At 44.3% G+C, this 19,396-nt stretch overlaps 1 protein-coding gene across 1 annotated transcript; it reads left to right on the top strand.

Moving 5' to 3' along the window:
- The first annotated feature begins 3,145 nt into the window (after positions 1–3,145).
- Positions 3,146–18,669, top strand: LOC133370204 (carcinoembryonic antigen-related cell adhesion molecule 1-like). Its single transcript, XM_061596094.1, has 7 exons — positions 3,146–3,394; positions 4,467–4,838; positions 10,272–10,398; positions 11,868–11,959; positions 13,471–13,550; positions 16,240–16,281; positions 17,984–18,669. The coding sequence occupies exons 1-7, from the start codon at positions 3,334–3,336 to the stop codon at positions 18,065–18,067; spliced, it is 858 nt and encodes a 285-aa protein (XP_061452078.1). The 5' UTR covers positions 3,146–3,333; the 3' UTR covers positions 18,068–18,669.
- Positions 18,670–19,396: the final 727 nt, after the last annotated feature.

Raw genomic sequence — 19,396 nt, 5'->3', positions numbered from 1 at the left:
AGAGTGGCAAATTCAGAAATGCAGGGTCCCTTCATAATAGTCACACCACACACCCCTCACAGCCATATCCCCTTTTCCACTTTCCCTCATCACCCTTGCTCTCCCTGTTGTCTTTTGCAAGTCCACACTCCACTATAACAGATGTCCCTAGGAGCTAATCAGCATGAAAGGGGAGGCTGTGTGTTAGCTATTGAGAAGAGTCTTCTCAGTGGCTGGATCACCTTCTTTCATTCTGATTGGCTCCAATCAGCATAAAAAGACAAGGACTCTTCTCAGGGGTTAACATGCTCTCCTTTCATGCTGATTGGCTCATGAGACTCCGCTCCCAAAAAAGTTACAGGTCTATGACCCCCCCGTGGCCATAGATGACTACACCCCTGACTAGCCCCCCTCCCGCAGGGGCAGGGAACCCATTAAGATGGTCTGCTCATGGGAACTTATAGAATCTGAAAGGGGATTTTCTAGTAGCAGGAGCCAGCGTTCCTGTTGAAGCCTTAGTCTTGCTATGGAATGGTGAGATGTATTAGGCTCTTGATACGATTGCTCCAAAGTGGCTTCTCTGATGCTGTGGAGCCCAGAAATAGACCAGAGAGCAGCTAGAATGCAGGTAGCACAAGACTCAGTGTGAAGCCAGCAGGTTATGCACCCATAGTCATGCCTATTGCACGGCAGTGAAGGTGACAAAGACTTACTTTGCCAACTCTGTCATGTCCTCAACTAGCCATCCAGTGAGAGAATTCTTGATATCTGCCCAAGGGAATGGAGTGTTGGAACCACCAGAGGCCTGCTGTGATACATTTGCTAGGCACTTTGAGGATAAAATTGCTTATCTCCATGCCAAATTGCATGCTTCCGTTATTACGGAACTGGGTGGGGTGTCTAATTCAGCATTTTATCTGATCACATGGGATCAGTTCCAGTTGATGAGGACTGAGGATACGGCCAAACTGCTTGCAGTGTTTGGCCCACAATATGCTCTCTCACTCTCAAACCTTAACCGCCAAGGCTTCTTCAAACTAATTGGAGCATGGGGAAGGGCTGTGTGAAGTTGGCCAAGTGGGTCCAGGGAGTGGTAAACATATCTTTATGGGAGGGGATGATGCCTGGTACCTTGAAGGAAGTGGCAGTGTGGTGTAAAAGAAATTTAGACCCATAAGTTTCTTCAATTGCATAATGCTGGAACTCACCCTCTCTGGGAGACTGGTTGTGTCAGAAGAGGAAATAAGTTTGTGGTTAAGATTGCATTTGGGCTGAAATAAGAGGAAAGAGAACAAAGTACAGATAATAACAAACTGGCAACTCTGGGTACGCGTGAAGGCATACATGTTCTACATGTGCTATGCACATCATACATGCACAGAAGTGGAAAGTAAAGATCTAGGAACTTGCTAGAACATTTGAATCATTGCTGGGACATCCAGGTTGTACACAGGGGGTGTACACATGTAAAAGACATGGGGCCAAAGTTCATTACTAGGGGAAGAAGGGGTGGAGACATGCACAACAGTAAGAGATGGAGTGATATGCTTGAGGTACAAGAATGTCATTGGCCATGGTATCCTCCTGGACTGTGTCTGTGAGCTGGGAGTTGGTGGCACTGACTTCTCCCCCCCCCCCCAGTGGTTGCACTACTATGTACAGTGCTGAATTCCAAGAATGATATTGTGGGTTTATATGTCCACCCCCGGCAGTTGTGTTTCATGTGACGTTTTTATCCCCAATGTATTTAATATCTATATGCAGTGTTGGGAGTAGCCATTAGGAGTTTTGAGGTATGGTGTGATCCTTATGCTGATGATGCCCAACTCTCTTTCTCTGTTACATCTGAGTTGGAAGAGGATGTGACTGTTCCATACCAGTGCCTGGATGCAGTAGTGTGGGCTAGATAAAGGCCAAGAAGCTGAGCCTGAATCTAGGTAAGGCAGAGACTCTGTGGGTGAGAGGTTCCCAAGTCCAGGAGCTTGAGTATTTACCAGTTCTGGATAGGGTTCCACTCCCTCTAAAGGACCAAGTACATAGTTCCCATCTCTGTCATTGGAAGCCCAGGTAACAATGAGAAACGCCAGCTTAGGTTGGTACACCTATTATGTCCTGTTATACCTTGTCCACTGTGATTTATGCATTGGTAACCTCATGACTGGACTACTGCCATGCATTCTACGTGCGGCTTCCCTTGTGAGAACAACTGCACTCAGGTGACTGAGTGGAGCACATAGATGTGGCCATATTACACTGAACTGCATTAGTAGTTGATTAGCTACCAGGCCATGTTCAAATTTTTGTTATTAACATATAAAGCCCTGAATGACTTGACACCCGGATACCTGAAGGACCTCCTGCCCTTGTTTAGACTTGATAGATTCTTTTAGATCATCTGGGGGAATATTACTTGTGACACTGCACCCTACAGAATATCTTAGGATGGTGACCCCAAAACAGATATTTTCTACTGTTGCCGCTTCACTTTAGAGCACCTTTCCCTCCGCCATATGTGAAGCAGCATAAGTTATTTGCTTCAGATGTCTTCTAAAGAGGTATCTTTTTGTGCAGGCTTTCTCTGATCCTGCATCACAGGATTCCTTTGTTTTTTCTCTGGTTTTATGATTTTATGTTGATTTGTATGGTTTGTATATTACTTAGTGATTTAAAAAATATTAAGTGGCTTAGAAATGCTTTTAAATAAATAAATTGCAGGGGAAACAAAGGTCACATCTACCGCATATATTTAAAACATTCTTATACCACTTTAACATTCATGGCTTTCTCCAAAAAATCCTGGGAACTGTAAGTGTGCTGAAAGTTGTAAGGAGATCCCTCCCAGCACCCTTAACAAACTCCAGTTCCCAGGATACTTTGGGGGGAAAGCCATGATTGTTAAAGTGATATGAGTGCTTTAAATTAGGGTATGGATCCCCAAAAGGTCAACACTGATTGCTAATTCAGGAAGAATGGCATATGAGGTGCAACAAAAGGTCAAGCTTCAACATCTTAGACATTGTCTAGAATTTAACCCTAAATTTCCCAAATCTCTGTGACAGTCTGCAACTCTACCTGCATCTTTTCTACCAACCTTGAGAGGTGGTGTGATAGGGTTAAGTATGTGAGACAACAGCCTGAGGAAACAACTTAGTTAATCATGGCACAGGAGGAAGTTAAAGAGAGATCTTTGTTCTGACGACTGGATGCAGTCGTTGGAGGAAACCCACTCTGAAAACTCAGCTGCCAAGTTCCTGTCTAATTGGATGCCAGGCAGGGAACAGAGAGATACTCCAGAATACCAGCTGTGTAGCGTGGAGATGTACCAGACAGCCAAAGTGCCCCCCCCCCCACAAGATGAACAGCATAAGCAGTACTCCTGGGTTGAAGATCCCCTGGCAGACACTGCTCTTAGCAGGTGAGAGATCAGCACCCTAAAGGGAAGAGGGCTCACACAGGGAGTGAGGAATTTGGTCTTTTGAATTCTGACAATACACTCTGAACTCATCTAGTCTCTCAGACTAATGTGTGGATTGAAACTTAACTCTCCGCCAGATCTCACACTTCTCATGTTGTGATGCAGTTCTCAGGAATTCAAACTACATGGGGGAAGATGTTATTGTGAGAGAAAATAACATGCACTTTAAAACATGTACGTGAAACATGTATTCGCATGCAATTTTTGTGCAGATTTGTTATATTAAAATTGCAGATTAATGCAGAAAAAGGGTGGTACATATTTATGGATGAACACATGAAACAACTCCACAGACTAAAGAAATAGGCTTACAGTGCAAGTTCATGCATGCCTACTCAGAAGAAAGGTCCACTGAGTTCAGTTGGACTTACTTTCAAAATAAGCGGGTATGAAATTACCAGCATATTCACTTATTTCTGCTATGGAGCAGAAAAGGGCTGGGACCTACTATGAAACAAGGTGGGAGCCATCTATGGTGTGAGTGCACATAACAGCCTCTCCTTGGGAACCCTGACCACACACATCTGAGCATCTGCTATCACAGGGCAGGTACCCAGGAAAGTTCAAATAGTCAGTTATGGGCAGGGATGGGCAAATCTGTCAATTTTGGTTTCTCTCACTTTCACATTTTTCCAGTCTTCAGGTCTCTAAATTTCCTTATTGGTTTGTGATTTTTTTTAAGATGTCAAGAAATTTCATCAGCATTTTTGTGCAAATTTATCCTAATATACATTTTTATGCAGTTTTGCCTCATGTACATATTGTTGCACAGCAATTTTCCCTAAGATGATGCATTTTTCTATGCTATTTTGACACGTATATGCATTTCATGCACACTTACCCTAGTGTATGCATTTTTCTACACATTCCTTGGCTGGAGAACTGCATTGTAAAAAGTCTGTTAATTTGCATTAACTGGTCTGAAAGCTCTCCAGGCAGTATAAACATGATGATTGGCAATTCCATTGTTTTTTCTTAGAGCAAGTGTTTTGTTTTTTCCTCCACACTGCAGCTTCCATCCTGAATTCTCGCTACCTGTTGACTCGAGCTCAGAGCACGACTGGGATACTTATCAAAGTTGATCCAGAAACGCTAATAGAAGGACAGAATGTCACCTTAACACCAGGAGTTGTTGATCTGAAGTTGTTTGTTACCTGCTCCTGGTACCAAAGGACAATTGATGAACGAAACAAGATTTTTACCTATTACCTACTTCCATCACCTAGGCAGCTAAATGGACCTGCCTTCACTGGGCGGGAGACTGGGGCTACGGACTGCTCCCTTCGCATCACAAATTCAAGGGCAAGTGACTCTGCAATCTATACGCTGAGAGTGGAGGGACCTACAGGGTTCGAAATGGGGGATGCAAGCCTTACGGTCTCAGGTACGATTTCCCTCTCATTTCCCATCTTTAAAGATCCCCTTCATGCCTTTAGAAGTTTCATCCCTTTACCCATCCAAAATTATGTCTTCTGTACATTCTGTGACCAGATTTGTGAGCATTTCCATTGATGCTCTAGTAAACTTGCCCCGAGCAGAACCGCTTCCAAGGAGAAGCCGTGTCACAACTGCTGTGTTCCTTAAATGCAAACAAATCATGAAGGGTTAAAAAATAAGAACTTTTATGTTCTGCTGCTGGAGGTAGTTATGTTCAGGTTTTAAATAGGGTTCCTCTTGCAGTTCCACAATTCCCAGCACAGTGTGGTGGGTCTGAAAGCTCTCCTGGCTGTTAGTAACTCCATGAATGGGCCATTTGCTTGAAGGTCAGGTCTCTTCCTTTTCTTTCTTTCTCTGTCTCTCTCTCACTGCATTCTCAATTGTCAGTTTTTGCTTCCTGTTGACTCAAGGCCAGGGCAACAGCCAACTGAAATGTTTGGCATGGTTGAACCTAGCATAGCCAATAGAAAAGTAGAGTGTCAGCTTAACACCCAGAGTTGTCTTGGGCGTTTGTACTAACAGCCATTCAGTGGAAGCTGTTGGAAACTACACCTGGTGGGCTGCCTGTGAGGCCACCATCCTCCTCCCTTGCAAAAAACAAACCAACCAGTAAACGCATAAGCAGTATAGTTGTACAAAATGTATAGCACCAAAAAATATCTTGCCTTGAGACATCATTCACCAAGCATACATCATTCACCTAGATAAAATTATAGCACTTACCCGAATGTCATACAGTGAGCTTTATGGCTGAGTGGGGATTTGAACCCTGGTCTCTCAGGTCCTAGTCCAACACTCTAACCATTATACTGCATTAGCATGTGACATGGTTGTTGTTGTTGTGTGCCTTCAAGTCGATTTCGACTTATGGCAACCCTATGAATCAGCAACCTCCAATAGCATCTGTTAGTTATAAACCACCCTGTTCAAATCTTGTAAGTCCAGGTCTGTGGCTTCCTTTATGGAATCAATCCATCTCTTGTTTGGCCTTCCTCTTTTTCTATTCCCTTCTGTTTTTCCCAGCATTATGGCCTTTTCTGGTGAATCATGTCTTTTCATTATGTGCCCAAAGTATGAAAACCTGAGTTTTATCATTTTAGCTTCTAGTGATAGTTCTGGTTTAATTTGTTCTAACACCCAATTATTTGTCTTTTTCACAGTCCATAGTATCCACAAAGCTCTCCTGCAACACCACATTTCAAATGAGTTCATTTTTCTCTTATCTGTTTTTTTCATTGTCCAACTTTCACATCCATACACAGAGATCGGGAATACTATGGTCTGAATTATCCTAACTTTAGTGTTCAGTGATACATCTGCATTTGAGGACCTTTTCTAGTTCTCTCATAACTGCCCTCCCCAGTCCTAACCTTCTTCTGATTTCTTGACTATTGTCTCCATTTTGGTTAATGACTGTGCCAAGGTATTGATAATCCTTGACTAGTTCAATGTCCTCATTGTCAACTTTAAAGTTACATAAATCTTCTCTTGTCATTATTTTAGTCTTCTTGACGTTCAACTGTAGTCCTGCTTTTGTGCTTTCCTCTTTAACTTTCATCAGCATTCATTTCAAATCATTACTGGTTTCTGCTAGTAGTATGGTATCATCTGCATATCTTAAATTATTGATGTTTCTCTCTCCAATTTTCACACCTCTTTCATTTTGGTCTTATCTCGGTTTCTGTATGATATGTTCTGTATACAGATTAAACAAATAGGGTGATAAAATACACCCCTGTTTCATACCCTTTCCGATGGGGAACCAATCGGCTTCTCCATATTCTGTCCTTACAGTAGCCTCTAGTCCAGAGTATAGGTTGCACATCAGGACAGTCAGTTGCAGTGGCACCCCCATTTCTTTTAAAACATTCCATAGTTTTCCATGATCTACACAGTCAAAGGCTTTGCTGTAATCTATAAAGCACAGGGTGATTTTCTTCTGAAATCCCTTGGTCTCTTCCATTATCCAACGTGTGTTTGCGATATATCTGGTACCTCTTCCCCTTCTGAATCCAGCTTGGACATCTGGCATTTCTCGCTCCATATATGGTAAGAGTCTTTGTTGTAGAATCTTGAGCATTACTTTACTTGCATGGGATATTAAGGCAATTAGTTCGATAATTACTGCATTCCCTGGAATCCCCTTTCTTTGGAATTGGGATATATATTGAATGCTTCCAGTTTGTGGGCCATTGTTTTATTTTCCATATTTGTTGACAAATTTTTGTCAAAATTTGGACAGATTCAGTCTCAGTAACTTGTAGCAACTCTATTGGTATGCCATCTGTTCCTGGTGATTTGTTTCTTCCAAGTAGTTTAAGAGCAGCTTTCACATCACTTTCTAAAATTTCCGGTTCTCATCATATGGCTCCTCTGTGAATGAATCTGTCATTCCTGCATCTCTTTTATAGAGTTCTTCAGTGTATTGCTTCCATCTGCCTTTTATTTTATCTCGGTCTGTCAGAATAAAGCATATGAAATAACACACACAAGAATAAACAACAAGCTTCTCACATCTCTAGGACCAGGCCCTCCTTGCTTCTTGCCTGCACTAACAGCAGTTAGTTCCTCCATTCCAGGTCTCACCCCTCTTGCCAGCTTACTTGTCCCACCTCAGTAGGGTTTCGCCTTGCTTCTTTCTCTCTCTCTTTCTCTCTCTTCTCCAGCTTTGCCTTTTGTCCCCTTTTTATTTCTCTGTTTCTTTCTAACTTGGGGTGCCTCTTTCTGTTTGGCTTCCTAGGCCTCCATCACCTTGTTGGTGATTGCCTCTCATCCAGTTCCTTTTCTTGCTGTTCCAGACTGGATACGTCCACTGGGTCCCCTAACATAGTACACCATTTCCCATCCTGAAATTCCCCATTTAGGCATTTATCAGGCTGTCTTTACCAAAAACGCTCTATTCATTAACATCTTATTTAGCCCAAGCATTTTCTATCTGCTAAGCTTCTGCTGATGAGGGGCCAAGAGAAGCCGCATGGCTTCAGGGATGGGACTTACAATGAAGGACTATACCCCTTTGTGTCTATGTTGCCCCTTTGTGTGATGTGTGAAGGGAACCCTATTTCAGCCTGGGAAGCCTATTTCCTTGTGTGTGTAAGGTTGTGTTTAGCACCATCCATGTACCTGGCACAAAACTGTTTATCTCAAATCGCTATCCCCTCCCTCCCCCCCCCCCGTTTCATGAACACAGTCAATAACATACAGTAGAAACAGACTCCCGTTTTCTAAGGGCTCCACCATTTCCCATTTTGCACGTAATGCTAAGCCAAACTAGGGCTAAGCACGAATGAGCAAGCATGCAGGTACTCAATGTTACCTGGAGCTATGCCATGGTTTGGCATAGCGCTTAGTCCAACCCCAGTGGCGTGATGTGACTTCCTTAAACAAACTACAAACGGTAAGCCAAGAACAAACCTTGGCTACAGCTTGTGGTTTGTTTGGAGTGAGACAAACCTTGAGTCTGGGTTCACACAAAGCCAAAACACTAAGCCAAACTATGGCTTAGGTTTCGGTAGCATGGCAGCAGCAAGACCAGGGGATGAGCAAATTTTTTTCTAAATGTGCATAGCACCGTAGTTTTGCTTAGTGTTATGTGTGAACCAGGCAAGTGTGAGTTCGAGAGCAGATCCGATACTCATGTTACCTTTGCAATGTGGGCACCGTTGCAGCGCTGGGCCCTTTCTACACTGGTGCCAAAAGGCTTGGGCCATCCATGCTGTAGGCTCCTTCTTGTAACATGGTTGCCCACATTTCCAGAAAGGACAACTCTTGTGGACGAGCTGCCCCACAATCTCTTCCCATGTGTTCTGGAGTTTCTGAAAGTGTGTTTGTGGATGGGAAGGTGGTGCACTGCTGCAGATCCCAGAGTGCATGAACACCATGTTAAGGGGTAACTGATCTTGTATACCTGTCCATAACGTCAAAAAGGAATTGCTCTGGTCCCCAGAAAGCTGAGGATGGAAGATTAAACTTCGACAGGCTTCCCACCTCCCAGTTATAATGGAAGGAGGGACATTTGATCTGTGCTTAATATTTTTAAAAAATTACTTTTGAAAATGAGAAGAGTCTGAAATCTTTCACCCTTAGGCCAAGAAACCCTTTCCTGTAGCCCCAGATGTGTGGTGCCAGCTCATAACTTCTAATGGGCACTCTGCACATGTTCAAGGACTTATTATTATTTTACATATTTCAGAGCATTAGGAACAGGTTCCAGGAGTATGCCCTAGTGAGCCCCAGTTCTAGCCAACCGCATCCACTCCTGGACAGGGTTAGCCTGGCTGTGGTGATCCACATGCTGGTAACCTCTAGACTGGAATATTGAAATGCATTCTATGTGGGGCTGCCCTTAGAGTTGGTTCAGACATTGCAGTTGGTGCAGAACACAGAGACTAGGTTACTCAGAGGGGTTTCTTATCGCAAACACATTTGCCAAAGGAGCTGCACTGTCTGCGGGTTAGCTACCTAGCCAAGTTTAAAGTGTTAGGTTTCAGTCCTAACCCCACTTACCTGGGAGCAAGCCCCATTGAATTCAATAGGACTTGCTTCTGAACAGACATGGTTAAGACCGCTAGACAGCTTGGGACCAGGATATCTGCAGGACCACCTTCTCCCATATAGGCTGCCGAGGTCACTACCATCTAAAGATGGGGCCCTTCTGACTGCACCACAGTTTATAGAAGTTACTGTAGATACACAGGAGTCTAGAGGAGGGCATTTTCCGTTGTGTCAGTTACTATGTGAATTACTTTCCCTACAGAAATTAGGTGGGCACCTACATTGGGGTGCTTTTGCCAACAGTTAAAGATCCATTTGTTACCCTGGCCTTCCTTGACCACTAGTGCTTGTCCTGGGTACCTTGGTATTGTGATGTTTTGCAGATGATTTTGTTTTAATTAAATTTTAGACGGTTTTTACACTGTGAACCACTTGATTCTTACTGCAAATGAAAAGTGGTACAGAAACGTTAAAAAATAAATAATGCTGGTTAAGACCAGTGCTTGTGAGGAATGAGGATGTGAACTGAAAGCTTGGGAAGCCTTGCTGCACCAAAGCCACAGACAAGCATGGGAGAAAGTTGCCACCTTTGTTTTTAGTTTTGCTCCTAACTCTTACATCTTTAGCAGTAGCTAGACCATTCAGAAAACATGCTGGTGAATCTCGTCCAACCACTTATCTCCATGTCAGAAAAAATCTTTACTAGCTAAATTTCTGTTTGTCAGGCTGCTGAGGAAGTTAAAATAAATAGATGGCAACCTTAGCTTGTGGTTCTGAAAGTCTGGTTTTATTACAGGTTGCCATCTGTTGATGTGATCAAATGGGAAAGGAAAATTTGGCCACGTACTTTCCAAACCTCACAGCTCCTCTTTTTCCCCTTTTCCAGAAGATAAAACAGATCCCGAGGGCTCTCTCACTACTGGGAAAATTGTTGGAATTGTCATCGGTTGTGTGCTTGGAGCAGCACTCATTGCAGGTCTGCTGTATTTCCTGCTCACCAAGACTTCCTTGGGGTAAGTCTTCCATCCTGGTCAGCTTGGGTTGCCTCCCCCCCAAAAAATTTGCCATCTGCCTGACTTCTCCTGGACCTTCCTGCTCTTTATCAGGTTTGGTTGGTTGCTTTGCTTGCTCTCAGGGTTTGATGCTATCTCACTGGTGGGGGTTTCTTTCCTGTCTCTCCAGCCTGGGTTGGAGTCCTGCCCCACACGTCTCTTGGAAGCACTAAGTATGCTACAGTTTATGCCTCCCACCCAAATGCACAAACACTAACTAGGGTTGCCAGATTCAGGATGGGATAGTAGAAGAAACTTCTCTTCCTCTGTGAACAGGAGAAGTTGCCATGGCTGAAAACCCTTCTTCTGTATAACCTACCAAAGGCGCTGGAGGTCTGTCCTCCATTAGATGTGGTAACTCTAATGCACATACATATGGAGTGAGTAGACAACTGTGATTGGATAGACCTTGTTTTAAAAAAAATGTAAGTGTCAAGTATTGTTGATAAAGGGTTTAGGCAACAATACTAAGCATTATCTTGCCAAACTCAACATTCCATATTTTATCTTTCAGGATTAAAAATTAAATATATATATTGGATGGATGCTCATAAGAAAAAATAAACATTGAAATTATAATGGCCAATGTTTTAAACGTTGAGAGTTTTCATGGGAGGAGAAGCTAATTTTCTCCGCACCCCTGGTAGTCTCCATTTCTCACACACACAAGTCAAAGCAAAGCTGCTTCAAGGGCATTCTCAGGGAAAGAAAGTGTCTGCCAGGCTGCCAAAAGAGGAACTCTTGGTCTCCAGTGGCAAAATATTTTTTTTAATGTTTCAAGAAGCTGCTGCCACTCCTAATGATATTCCCCACAAACTTGATAGCAATTCACACATGCACACATACACACATTGCTCAGGTTGAGGGCGTAAAATGTGGGGGTCATTTGGGTTCATCCCTAGGTCAAATTCTGAGAAGTAAATTGCAGTTAGAAATTTCTTAAGAGTTCCCCATCCCACTCTCTTAAACATTTCGTTTCAGCTTTAATCGGCTAACTGATGTATGTAGGAGTGGGGTGTGTCTGAGACGCTGGAGGTTTTCACTCTGTGTCCTGGGGATCTCGGACACTTCCCAATACAAAACCACAAGCAATGGAAGATTGGCCCACGTCTACTGATTTTTGCCTGCAATGTGCAGCCACAGAGGGGTATGCTCTAGTTTTGTTCTTAGTTCACACAAGGAAACAGTGAGGCCCAAAGGCCTTGCTAGCACCCTTTATGATGGGGTGGAGAAAATGCGGCCCTTCAAATGTTGTTGGGCTGCAGCCCACATCATCCCTGATTAATGGCCATGCTAGGTGAGGCTGATGTGAGTTGTAGTCCAACAACATCTGAAGGGCCAGAGGTTTTCAATCCTAGCTTTAAGAACAGAGTGTGCACCTTAGAATATGTCTCAGAATTCTCTGCAATTTACTGGGATTTCCTTTGCAGGCACAAAGGGTCTCCCTTCGCAAACAGGCCAATACAGGAAAGGTTCCATGTCCAAGGTTCCATGACCTTGAAAACCACTGGTATGGCCAAGGGTAAGATAAATTGGATGTATGTATGGATTGAAGGAAGCAAATAGGATATATTATTTCAGATGATTGGTCAGTAGTATAGAACGAGAGAGAATATGCTTGTTCTGTTGGGGGAAGAGACCCTTGCTTGCTATAGGATCACAAAGTGTCTGCTGTTTACCTAGGAGAACGGAGCAGCACGCATCCAATGGAAACAAACCCTCAGCACCCGGCCACAGTAATTGTCAGCTCTAAAGGCTGGCCGGGGCCTGTGTGACACATGTTGTGTGCTCTATGCTACTCTCACCACCAACCACTTTCACCCCATTTAGAGGGAGCCTTTATAATTCACCCATAATGAAGCTGCAGAAAAGGTAGATGGTCTTCCCATGAAACTTGTGTGCCAAAGCATGGGGAAATAAAGACTACTTCATCCCAAACCCAGATGCACCATGGGAAAATCCTGTTTAATCATTTTCTTGGGGGAAAGGACTTCACAGCTGCTCCCCCTCCCATTTCCAAGTGCCTGGCTGGGGATCTCTTCCCTGACCCTGCTACCGCAATCTCAGTTCCTGCGGGAGGGGGAGAAGCTGCTGTTTTCTGCGGAGTGCTGGTGTCTTCCTCTCCCCTGTCGCTGTCTCCCCCACCCCCACAAAAGCCTTCATCATCCTTTGGGATTCCTGCTGCAGCTCTGTAAAACAGCCTGGTGGTGGAAAAAGCTGGAGCTCACGAGAGGGACTTGTGGGAGGTGCTGGTACTGGGTGGATCGGCCTCTCCGGGGAATGACTGTTCTGCCTTCCCACCTACCCACCCACCTCACACCATGATTTTCCTGGAACCACATCTGCCAAAGACTGTTCTTTGCATGCCTCTTTATCACATCTGGGCTTCCCTAAGGGGCTGATGCCCATGCCACCATCTTGGTTGATGGCAGGCATGCGCGCACAGTGCAGCCAGCATTCACTTCAAAGGAAAGGCAGGTGGGGCATGCAGACAGGTGATGGGGCCCAGGGCAGGCTGGTGCCAGCCCTCCTGGCCACCCTGTAAAAGCTGCCATTAGGAACATTGGAAGCTGCCTTATACTGAGTCAGGGTCCACCTAGCTTATTATTATCTACACTGACTGGCAGCAGCTCTCCTGGATTTTAGACAGGGCTTTTCCCCAGCCTACCAGGAGAGGCCAGGGATTGAACCCAGGGCATTCTGCATGCACAGCAGATGCTCTACAAGAGCTACAGCCCTTCTCCAGCTTAGGAAGCTGCCTTTTACCTAAACAGACCCTTGGTCTATCTAGCCCAGTAATGTCTACACTGGCTGGCAGTGGCTCTCCAGGGTTTCAGGCAGGGGTCTCTCCCAGCCCTACCTAGAGATGCTTGGAACTGAACCAGGGATCTTTTTCATGCGAGGCAGACACTCTGCTCCTGAGTTACAGTCCTTCATGGGCTATAGAAATAATATTTTTTGGTGATGATGTCACCAATGTTAAGATAGAGTTTGCATGTTAAGATTTGATCCCAAGCCTCTTCCGTTTCTCAGATACCCGTCGTAAGAGGAACAGGACATCCACCCAGATCATATCAGCGATGCCATTATATGAGAACATTTCTCCTTCAAAGGTGAGACCTTGAAGAAGCGGCATGGGAGAGTCTTCTCTGTTGGGTATGCTTTAAGTTGGATTCTTCCATTAAGTAGGGGATTAGACTTGATGGCCTTAAAGGCCCCTTCCAACTCTGCTATTCCAGCTCTGCTACTCTATGATTCTATGAGTCTTCCCATGTGCCATTTAATATTTATTTTCAGCATCAGCCCTGACTGAGGTGCTGTTGAGAACCTAAAGTTGCCACCTAGACCCTGCCCCAGAAAATCTTGATTAAACCACAGAAAGAGGCGTAGGGATTAGGAACATGGAAAGCTACCATTGTCTGAAATTACCCACCTGCACCACTCTGCGTTGTGCAGGAGAGGGCCATCATGAGAGGCAAACACTCCTTCAGGGAAACTCTAGGATTCAACTTCTCACTGGCAAGCTTCCAAGGAATCTCAGGGACCCCTAGAACACAGTGTGAAAAATTAGCTTCCGGGGTCATAACCACACCATACATTCAAAGGACTCTTAAAGTAAGTAAGTAAGTAAAATTTAATTTTTGTGTCGCCTATCTGGCCGAAGCCACTCTAGGCGACGTACAACATTGAAATTGATAAAATACAATATAAATACAGAATAAAATACAATGCAGTCAACCATAACCATTTTAAAGAGCAGCAGTATAAAACAATGTAGGGCAATCAATAAACAATTTAAAACAATCATAGAAAAATTAGCCCACCCCGGAGATCCCGAAGGCCTGTCCAAAGAGCCATGTTTTTAAGGCTCGGCGAAATGTATCCAGGGAAGGGGCATGGCGGAGATTGAATGGGAGGGAGTTCCAGAGAGTGGGGGCCGCCACTGAGAATGCCCTCTCTCTAGTCCCCACCAACCTAGCTGTTTTCGTTGGTGGGACTGAGAGAAGGCCCTGTGTGGCTGATCTAGTTGGGTGGCTTAATTGGTGGTACTGGAGGTGCTCCTTCAGGTAAACTGGGCCGAGACCGTATAGGGATTTAAAGGTTAACACCAACACCTTGAATTGGGCCCGGAAAACAACTGGAAGCCAATGTAGATGAAATAACACTGGTGTGATGTGATCACGGCGGCGGCTGCTTGTAAGCAAACGAGCCGCCGCATTCTGCACCAGTTGTAGTTTCCGGACTGTTTTCAAGGGTAACCCCACGTAGAGCGCATTGCAGTAGTCTAATCGAGAGGTGACCAGGGCATGTACTACCAGCGGGAGCTGATGAATCGGGAGGTAGGGTTGCAGCCTCCGTATGAGGTGCAGTTGATACCAAGCTGCCCGGCTCACTGCCGAAATCTGAGCCTCCATGGACAGCTTGGAATCAAGAACAACCACGAGGCTGCGGACCTGATCTTTCAGGGGAAGTCTCACCCCATTAAGCTTCAGGTCAACAACACCCAACTTTCCCCTGTCACCCACAAGTAGCACCTCGGTTTTATCAGGATTGAGCTTCAGCCTGTTCCTTCCCATCCACCCACTCACGGATTCCAGGCACTTGGACAAGGTCTCCACAGCCAACTCCGGTGAAGATTTAAAAGAGAGATAGAGCTGCGTGTCATCAGCATATTGGTGACACCGCAGCCCAAAACTCCTGATGATGGCTCCCAGCGGCTTTACATAGATGTTAAATAGCATGGGAGAGAGGATAGAACCCTGTGGCACTCCACAAGTGAGGGGCCAAGGGTCTGAAACCTCATCCCCCAATGCTACCTGTTGATGCCTGTCAGAGAGAAAGGAACGGAACCACTGTAAAACAGTGCCTCCTATTCCCAATCCCTAAAGGCGATCTAACAGGATACCGTGGTCGACGGTATCAAAAGCCGCTGAGAGATCCAGGAGGACAAGAAAGGTGAATTCTCCTCTATCTAATGCCCTCCTCATATCATCCACCAGAGCGACCAAGGCTGTTTCAGTACCATGTCCAGTCCTGAAACCTGATTGGTATGGATCCAAATCCATTATAACAGTCATGGCTCCCACACACATGCGCAAAGAATCTTAGGAACTGTAGTTTGTTCAGGACGCTGACCTCACAGAGCTATCACCCCCCCAGCACCCTTAACAAACTACAGTTCCCAGGATTCTCCATATTCTTAAAATGGTACAAAAGCTCTTTACGTGTAAGGTGTGGATGTGAGCCTGGTCTGCTTTTTCAACTCACGTTATAGACAGGCATTCTCTCCAAAATGGGACCTTCCCGCTCCAAAAGGAAAAACAACATTAAGAGCAAAGTTAAGATAGAAGGGGTTGAAAAATTAAAATAAGAGCATAGGAAGTTGCCTTACACCGAGTCTGACCACTGATCCATCTAGTTCAGTATTGTCTACACTGACTGGCAGCAGCTCTCCAGGGTTTCAGGCAGCAGTCCTATCTGGTGATGCTGCGGCTGAACTTGGCACCTTCTGCATGCAAAGCAGATGCTCTGCCACTGAGCTACGGCCTTTTCTTGAGAGTAAGGAAATCCAAATACAAACAAAATTTGGATCCCGATGGCCTGATCTCTTAATAGTCTGTACACCTCCTTTAGGTTGGCCTAGAAAGCATCACAAATGCCTTTTCCCCCCCATTAATAATCTGGCTCTTATAAGAGTGCTCAGAATTTAGGCCTGTTTGGCCTCAACAACGCAGCAGCTGCTCTTGGGGTTACTGCCTAACAACCGATACATGAACTCCAGCCATTTTATGTTTGTTCCAGGTGGTGCCCACCAGTTCCTCTGAAACTGACCATGTGTACCAGGTAAGTACAAGCAGAAGCCCTTCATGCCTGACCTTTCAGAGACCCTATCAGGCCCAGAGGAAGCCAAGAGGTGCGCCTGGCGCCCACACTGTTATCTTTTCGGCACCAGGTCAAGACTTTCCTCTTCTCCCAGGCATTTTAGCATGTGTTTTAAATTGTGTTTTAATTTTTTTAAAAAATATGTGTTTTAAAATTTGTATGTTTTTAGTTATTGTAAACCACCCAGAGAGCTTCGGCTATGGGGCGGTATATAAATACAATAAATAAATAAATAATAAGATTATATTGAAGATAGTGCTGTGTCACACCAAGGGTGCAAAGGAGGGATTATTTTATCTATCTGTTTCTTACATTTATATCCCACCTTTTCTTCAAGGAGCTCAATGTGGTGTATATGGTTCTCCCCTCTCCATTTTATCCTCACAACAACCCTGTGAGGGAAGTTAGAGAGACAGGCCCAAGGTCACCTAGTGAGCTTAGTGGCTGAGTGGAGATTTGAACCCTAGTCTCCCAGGTCCTAGTCCAACACTCTAACCCTGTTACATCATGCTGGGCTCCTGTATCTTTGTGAGCTCAGCATACGAGGGAATTCTTTGTTTTCCCTGCTTTCCTGCACAGGACAAGCTGCGCCTACTGAAATGGGAATGCCATCCTCTAATTCTGGTCTTCCTACTGCCTTTTTTAGTCTGAGGGCCACAATCTGTTCTGGATGACCTTCCAGGGGCCACATACCAGTGGTGGGCAGGGACAGAGGCAAAAGTGGGCAGAACAATGAATGTATATTTTATTTTTTACACAGTAGGCTATTTTCTAGGCACCTCTCTCTACCCCCCATCAAGGCAAGCTAGAGGCATTATCAGAGGCTAAGGACACATTTCAGCCATGCAGAACACACTCCTGGAGAATGCAATGCAGAGCTGATGGAGGTGTGGCCTAGGGGAGGAGGTGTGGCTTGGAGAGAGTCCAGGGGGCCAAACAGAGAGGCCTGGAGGGCCACATTCAGCTCTGGGCCTGAGGTTCCTCATCCCTGCCCTACTATATTATGAGCTGCGAATTGCCCAAATTCCATGCAAAGGGAAGCCAAATCCCAATATGAATGAGGCAGTTTAGGCAGGGCCCACCCAGACATCTTGCTGCCTGAGGCCGAATGGCAAATGCACTCCCCCTCCCCACCTCAGTGAAGATACGAGTAGTCCCCAAGACTGGCCAGGTAAATTGGCACCTAAGGCAGAATATCCCACAGATGCCTTTCCCTGGCTGTAAAAATATGGTAACAGTAGATTTAAAAGCTGTTGGCTGCCCTTTCCTGACCCCAAATCAGCTACCTGAGGCAGCCGCTTCACTCTGCCTAATGGTAGGGCTGGCCCTGACTGTAGAGGCTTTTGTGTTCCTTTGCTTCTCTTGCAAAAACAAAAAAAATGCAAAAAAGAATTCTTCTTCCAAGAATAAAAGGGTATAAATTGTTTTGTGTATTTTTGTATGAACGGCATGTGTTTTTATGTGCAGAAGTTATAATATATTTTATTTATATTTATTTTTCTAAATATGCTGTATGTTACTTGGAGACTGCTGTGTAACAAACGACTAGCAAGTCAATAATAATAATAATAAAAATTAATAGCGGTGCTCAAGACAAACAAAACCCAAACGGATTTGATTTTGGAGTGTCCACCTGATACTCTTATCTCCATTTTCTCATCAGACTCTACAGCATGGAGATCAGGCCATCTACAATGAGCTGAGACCGAACCCATCCAAAGCCTCCTCTGCTAAGCCCTCTCTTTAACCCTCAAGCCACTGATTCACTCATCCCTTTCAGATGAGATCTGCTCATTTCAGCCGCAGTCAAGTGTCTGTAGGGGGCCACCACACTCCCCATCAAGGGTGCAAGTTGGGCTCTGCTTCTTCTTTAGAGGCCGATCCTTCTGGAAACCCTAGCCTTTGCTTCAAATGACCGATGCACCATCAGTAGCCAAAACACACCAACACCTGAAGAAGAGTCTGCTTCCTCATGAACCAGTACATGTGTTAAGATCACCTTTGGAAGCTCTTCTCCACGTGACTCTTCCTGCAGAGCGGTGGTGGGTGAGGACTGGTGAGAAGACTTTCTTGCCTGTACCTGGGCTACAACTCCTACCCAGGGATGCTAATTTGGTATCTACTCCCAGGCTCCTTAAACTGTGACTCAACTTTTATATTTCCTCTTTTTATTCTGCTGCCTCTTTTCTTCTGAAACACAGAGAAACTTGATGGAGTTTCAGGATGTAAAATAAACCCATCAAAATCTGAAACCATGGGAATACACGTATGACAGGCCACAAGGGATAAAGTAATAAAGGCATATGGTATTAAATTGACACATAAATGCTTGATCTATCTCTAAATATGAATGAAGTGATTATTATTAGTATTTTTACAGTATAACATATACACTAGTTACATATACTAAAAACAGTTAAAACAATTTCATATATACAAACAAATATACAAAGCAATTATAAACATATAAAATGTAAAACAATACCAGCGCATGCATACAATCAATTCAAATCCAAGAGAGATACCAACTGGGATGACGATTGTAGAAGGCTTTTGAAAGAGTAATGTCTTTAGAAGGTGCCAAAAAGACAGTAGAGAAGGCCCTTCTGATATTAAATGTTATGGGAGCTCCAAAGGGTAGGTGCCACCATACTAAAGGCTTGACATCAAGCAAAACGCAGTGAATTGCTGGGTATGTAGGAAGTGAGATAGGTTACACAGTGTTTAAGTTACGTCAACTTAGTACCACTAATAGATTCAGTGACAAAAGATCTTAAGAAATAGTCTTGGACTGAACTTTTCCTAGTTAGGAAAAAATGCATTAAAAATGAATATAGTACCAAAGATACTCTGTATTTGAAAGTGTCTTGATAAAGATTGATAAAATGATAGTATAGCAGTGGCAAAAAAAATACCAGATTTTTATGGAACAGCAAAAGAAACTAAAGTTCCTATGAGAACTCTAGAGACAAACTTCCAAGAAGGAGGAATAAAATTCCCTAATAAGCAACATACTCTAAAGCCAGCTCCTGAAAAGAATAATTCAGTATTTGAAGGTTTCAAATGAACCTCTGTG

The sequence above is a fragment of the Rhineura floridana genome, chromosome 15, assembly GCF_030035675.1.
Source record: "Rhineura floridana isolate rRhiFlo1 chromosome 15, rRhiFlo1.hap2, whole genome shotgun sequence".
In the NCBI taxonomy this organism is placed as follows: domain Eukaryota; kingdom Metazoa; phylum Chordata; class Lepidosauria; order Squamata; family Rhineuridae; genus Rhineura; species Rhineura floridana.
This window is presented reverse-complemented; position numbering and strand designations above follow the sequence as displayed.

Bases quoted from the DNA above. Each gene is read 5' to 3' on its own strand.
- LOC133370204 (XM_061596094.1), top strand. From the start codon at position 3,334: ATGAACAGCATAAGCAGTACTCCTGGGTTGAAGATCCCCTGGCAGACA. The intron at 3,395-4,466 runs GTGAGAGATCAG...TCCACACTGCAG, and splicing joins GCAGACACTGCTCTTAGCAG to CTTCCATCCTGAATTCTCGC. The intron at 16,282-17,983 runs GTAAGTACAAGC...TTTTCTCATCAG, and splicing joins AAACTGACCATGTGTACCAG to ACTCTACAGCATGGAGATCA.